The 6,011-nt window shown below is 47.9% G+C and overlaps 1 protein-coding gene across 1 annotated transcript; it reads left to right on the top strand.

Annotated features, from left to right (window-relative positions):
• Positions 1–1,878: 1,878 nt before the first annotated feature.
• Positions 1,879–4,044, top strand: LOC119286427 (filaggrin-2-like). The gene is made up of 3 exons (XM_037565804.1): positions 1,879–2,081; positions 2,820–2,901; positions 3,000–4,044. Exons 2-3 carry the CDS (start codon positions 2,820–2,822, stop codon positions 3,845–3,847), a joined length of 930 nt encoding a protein of 309 aa, XP_037421701.1. The 5' UTR covers positions 1,879–2,081; the 3' UTR covers positions 3,848–4,044.
• Positions 4,045–6,011: the final 1,967 nt, after the last annotated feature.

Below are 6,011 nucleotides of genomic sequence, written 5' to 3'. Positions count from 1 at the left end.
GCTGGAAGCGCTTGTGACACTTCGAGGCCCAGTGCCCATCGCGACCACAAAGCTGGCACACACGTGGACCGCCAGCCCCTGGTAGCGTCGCAGTAGGAGGAGGGGCCGAGGCAGGTGGTGGTGACTGCCCCGAAGGAGCCCTGGATGAAGCAGAGGAGCGACCACCCTTGGTGGCGGCGTTTGCCGAGAGGGCGCCGTTGCCCCTGGATCGGCGCGTCTCGACTCGTTGCTCAGTAAGCAGGAGGCGTGAAAAGACCTCGTGTGCTGGCATGGGCGTGGAGTTGCCCCTCTCATTGATGATCTCGACTAGGGCGTCATACTCCTCATCAAGACCATTGACAATAAACGAGTTGAACTCGGAGTCGGTGAGGGGCTGTCCAATGGAGGCCAGCGTGTCGGCGAGACTCTTGACTTTGTTGTAGAACTCAGTGGCGGTGGAGTCAAGCTTCTGACACTCCCCAAGTTGGCGACGGAGCCCAGATACACGAGCCTGCGACTGTGCCGCAAACGAGCGCTCAAGAATAGTCCATGCCTCGTGGGACGTCTTGGCGAAGACAACAAGCCCAACAACGGCCGGAGAGAGCGACCCCTGGATGGAGGAGAGGTTCGCCTGATCCTGCCCTGTCCAGACACGGTGAGCCGGATTATAGACCGGACCGTGCACGCTGTCAACCAGCGCAGGAGGGCAAGGGAGAGAGCCGTCGACATAGCCAAGCAGATAGTGACTCCCAAGAAGCGGAAGAACCTGCGCGCGCCAGAAGATGTAATTGTCCGACGACAACTTGATGGTGATGAGATGGCCGAAGTGAAACGGCGGCGGCGGCTGCGATCCCATCGAGGAGACTGGCTGAGGTGAGACCACTGTGGAGACAGTCAGAGGGGCAGCCGGCGCGGTGACAGAGGGCGCGATGGCCGCGGTTGACGCCGCGAAGCCTGCCAGCGCGACGTCCTCCGCCACCAGCGGCGCAGTGGCCGAGGGCGCGACAGCCGCGGTTGACGGGGCGGCGGCGGTGTGGGCCACAAGCGCCTGCCCGGGCGAAGTAGCAGCCGGCGGGAGCGCGAAGAGGGAGCCGACGCTCCGTGTCCCGATCGGCGCCTGAAGGGAGGCGGCATACAGCGGCCTCGAGAGAAGTGCCGCGAGGGAGGCCGGCAGAAAACCGGTGGCGGTGGAGCCGGATGCAGCGGCGGACGTCATAGCAGTCGGGCGACGGCGACGGCGGGCGCGGCCGGCGGCGGCGGTGGCGGCGGCGGCGGTTTAGGGTTTTTAGGCGGAAGCGGACGTAACCTAGCGTGATACCATGTAAGACAATAGGCTTTGGGAGGAACCGGCACAACCCTCTAGGGGTGGCCTATCACATATATATATAATGAGGTAGTATACAACGTTACAAATATACACATGTAAATACAGTCTAACACATCTCAAGGGCTGTGGTAGCTTTATTTGGTTTCCTTTTCGAACAGCGTCTTCTCTCAACAGCGCGGCAGCTCAACAGTGCGGCAGCAGCTCCGCTAGCGACAGCTCTGCTCCTCCCTCCGTCCCCGGCGAATGGTGGGGAAAAGGCGGGAGAGGTAGGGAAGGAAGACGCCACTTCTCCACTCAGATCGAAAATCATGGCACTTAGTAGCCTAATCAAAACTCACTCAATCTTATCGCGTAGGGTAGTGCCCTCCTTGCTCGCCGACACACTACGGACTACGTGCCGGGCGGGCCAGAAAAGCGGCTGCAGCGAAAGCGCTACGGGTGGAAAGGTGGCGGTAAGCCATTGTGGATCACACCCCCTTTTACTATTTTATTTCCTGCATGAAACCCCGCTGGTTTTAAGGTGGTCGGCCCACCCAGCACCGAGAGCTGGTATGCGTCGATCGCAGCAGCTGCGCGCAATCATGCGTGTCAGCCTCTGCCTGCGCCACCGGCTAGTTTAAAACCAGAGCTGCCACTGCACCCACCCTCACTTTCTCTCTTTCTCGTCTTGCTTCCTCATCTCTTCCTCCTGCCGGCCTCCCTCTCGGCTGGCTGGCTCTTTGCCACGAGCGATCACCACGAAGAAGAAGGCAGAAGGCAGAACCTAACCTCGGAGGTAAGACCTTCTCTGCTCTCTTCATTAGCGCGCGTCTTTTCCTACATGACCGGAGTTTATCCTGCTACGCACGCAAACACTATCAACGTTCATCAACTGCCATGAAATCCTTGAGACTTGAAACACACACAAACACACACACACACACACTCTCTCTCTCTCTCCCTCTCTCTCGATCGAAACTCTATTTTTTAACGAGGCAGAAGATCTCTAATGCTAGTCTCTCTCGATCGAAACTCTATTTTTTAACGAGGCAGAAGATCTCTAATGCTAGTAGATCCATGTTGAGATGATCAGTACAGTACTTTTGGTGTACTGTGACTAACGCTTGGTGGGATAACTGATTGCTTTGTGCTCTGTCTACCAAAGTAGGAGACGTGAAGTAGAGATCAAGGCAACGAGCGATATGCTTTCCTCTTTCTCTTTAATAAATTGACTAACTACCTTGCTACTACACTAGCTAGTAGTTGTTGATCCGGGGATATGTCGGCCGGAAAAGTAGTCAATATTCCCAGGAAATTAGGATTCCGATTCACTCATCCTCTGCTTCTCTCATGAAAGAAAACTACTGCAAGATTCAATTCAGGCCAAAGCTCTCTTAAAAAAAATTCTCTGTCCTTTATGTCTATATAAACGGAACCAGTAAGTATTTTAGGGAATGTAACAAACAAAAATAGTTTGTACTACTGTTAAAAAGAAATTAGTTGGGACTAATCGCAAGATACTTTTTACTTTCAGATGGCGACAATCATCATGAGAGTCGACCTTGACTGCGACCGATGCTACAAGAAGATCAGAAAGGTCCTCTGCAAGCTCCAAGGTTAATTGCCCCGAGATCTCAAATTGTGCATCAACTCACTTCTTGATCCATGGACTAGACAAGTGACAACTCACTTATGTTTCTGTATGCATCAACAGACAGAGAAAACATCAAGATGATCTCGTACGACGAGAAGAGCAACACGGTGACTGTGTCCGGCTCCTTCGACGCCGAGGAGGTCGCCGACAGGCTCTGCTCCGATGCTGGCAAGGTGATCACCGACGTACAAGTCGCCAGGGGGAACCAGATGAACCCCAGTGCCAAGGTGGCGCCCAAGCAGCACGGCAAGGAGGGCCACGGCCACGGCCCCGGCCCCCAAGCGCACGGTCACGGCCACGGCGCTGGGCCCCAAGCGCACAGTTACGGCGGCAAGCCGGAGAAGACCAAGCACGTCAAGTTCGGCATGGACGACGACGAACGAATCGATCGGCACGGCCCCGGACCGCAAGTGCACGGTCACGGCGGCAAGCCGGACAAGACCAAGCACGTCCAGTTCGGCATGGAGGACGACGAACGAATCGATCGGCGCGGTCACCACGACCAAGGCCACGGACAAGGACATGGACATGGACACGGCAATGGCCACGGTGGAAAGCCGAAGGTGGTAACTACCACGGCGATGTCACGGAATGAGGCCCCGCGCGGCCAGCAGCCGGCGTCCATGGCGGCCATGGCGCCGATGCGGATGCCGACGCTGGCGCCTAGCATGACGATGATGCCGCAGGCGATGGCCACGCCGTCCATCTGGCCGGCCGCCCCTGGGTGGGGGTACAGCGCACCCGCATACGGGTACGGGCACGCCGGAGGGGCACCTGCCGGCGGGTACTACGGCGGGCCCGTGTACGACCACGGCGCGTACGGGGCGTACGTCGGAGGGTACGGCAGGAATCCGTACCAGCCGCAGTGCTACGAGGAGGAGCCTAGCGCTGGGTGCATCGTCATGTGATGAACTGAACACGCGCACGGAGCGCACATCAAAACCTTGCTCACTTGCTCAGTTTGTGCCTATCACGTTGGTGTGTGTGATGTCAAACGATAGGCGAGTAGATACGTTTAACTCTTTCTGTGTATACCACTACTCTGTAATCTTTCCCTAGCTTGTTGTAACAACCTATATAATCCTAGTCTGTAATCTTCCCTTAACTTGTCGTAACAACCTATATAATCCTAAATCTGTAATCTCCCTCTGACTTGTTGTAACAACCTATATAATTCCGCACTATCAAATCCGCCCCCATATATGTCCGCAGACTCGCCCGACCGGGCAGTCCTTAAGGGTGTGTTTGATAGGGTGCATAAAGGCAAAAGTTTTCAATCCGACCCATTTTTGCTTGTTTGGTAGGGTGCATGGGCTCACTTGAGCTATGCTCATCTGATACATAAAAGAACCCTCAACCATGCTCATCTCATGCACCCCATACAGGGTGCATGGGACAGCCATACTGGCCCTCACACTCGTCCTCACCCACTAGACCACGTCCAGATATGTTTATATTTTAAAAAAATGTTCAGAATTTCAAAATATGTTTAAATTTTTGAAAAATTTCAGAATTTCAAATTTTCTTTAAATTTTTGAAAAACTTTATAGTTTCAAAATGTTTAAATTTTCAAAAATTGTTCATAATTTCAAAATTTGTTTGAATTTTCAATAAATGTTCAGAATTTCATTTTTTTAAAAAATTCAAAAAAATTGGAATTTCAAAAGAAAATCAATATTTGTTTGAATTTTGAAAAAAATACAGAATTTCAAATTTTATTTAAATTTTTATAAAATATTCAAAATTTCAATTTTTTGTTTACATTTTCAAAAAGGTCGGAATTTCAAATATGTTCAAATTTTCAAAAAATTACAGATTTTCAAATTTTATTTTAATTTTCTAAAAAATGTTTAGAATTTCAAATTTTGTTTAAATTTTCAAAATATGTTTACATTTGTGTTCACATTTTTTGATTTTGTTCATCATTCAAAAAAATATTCAGAATTCAAAATTGTTCAGCATGTCTAAACACATGCAGGCTACCAAACAAAGTCTCAGCTCAGCATGTCTCAGCGCATATACCGCTGCCAAATAACAGCAACTGCATGAACTCAGCATGTCTACACTCAGCATGTATAAGAGGAGAACAACTAGGCTAGGTCCATACATGCTACCAAACACATCCTAAATTCCTCCATATACGTCTGCGGACTCGCGCAACCGGAAATTGAACCACACAAAATTTAACAAAATTTCATCAGACAAGTAGATTCATAATTGTTTTCATATAATTCCAACTACCTTATCATTTATACAATTTATATCATTTAATATAAGCAATGAAAACACTAAAACAAGCAAACTATACGTTGGAAACATATTTTACTGTCAAAAACAAGATTCATAATTGTTTCCACATAATTCTAACTAACTTATCATTTACACAATTTATTTCATTTAATATAAGCAATGAAAACACTAAAACAAGCAAACTATACATTGAAAACAGATTTTACTGTCAAAAACAAGATTCATAATTGTTTCCACATAATTCCAACTACCTTATCATTTACACAATTTATATCAATTAATATAAGCAATGAAAACACTAAAACAAGCAAACTATGCGTTAAAAACAGAATCTGTCAAAAATATAATAGTCTGTAATGATCTAGACAATGACCACACTTCTATAAATCCAAAAATTCTGAAAAACTAGGAAACATAGATAATATGTATATCAATCATGTGTAAAAAATTCAGAATTTTATCACGCTTCAGCAAATCTCAACAATTCTGCCACTAGACGCAAAAGTTTCTGTTTTTGCATAGAATCAAGTCAACTATCATCGACACTATCTCAAAGGTTTGACACTTTATTAAAACAAAAGCTATAAAACATGATTGCTATAGTAGCTTAATCATGTGAACACACAAAAACAGTAGGCGTAATTATTGGATTGTATCCCAACAAATGTTTTTCTTTAATGTCTTTTTAGGTAGGCATGATGATTCAATAATACTCACATAGAAGTAAAGAATGAAACACAAATAGAGCATCATGACTCACAAAGCAAGCACATTTAATTCTAGCCCACTTTCTATACATAGGGATTTTGTGAGCAAACAATT

This window comes from Triticum dicoccoides, chromosome 4A (assembly GCF_002162155.2).
Source record: "Triticum dicoccoides isolate Atlit2015 ecotype Zavitan chromosome 4A, WEW_v2.0, whole genome shotgun sequence".
Taxonomy (NCBI): Eukaryota; Viridiplantae; Streptophyta; class Magnoliopsida; order Poales; family Poaceae; genus Triticum; species Triticum dicoccoides.
The sequence above is the reverse complement of the archived record's forward strand: the minus strand, read 5'-3'. Positions and strand labels throughout refer to the sequence as shown.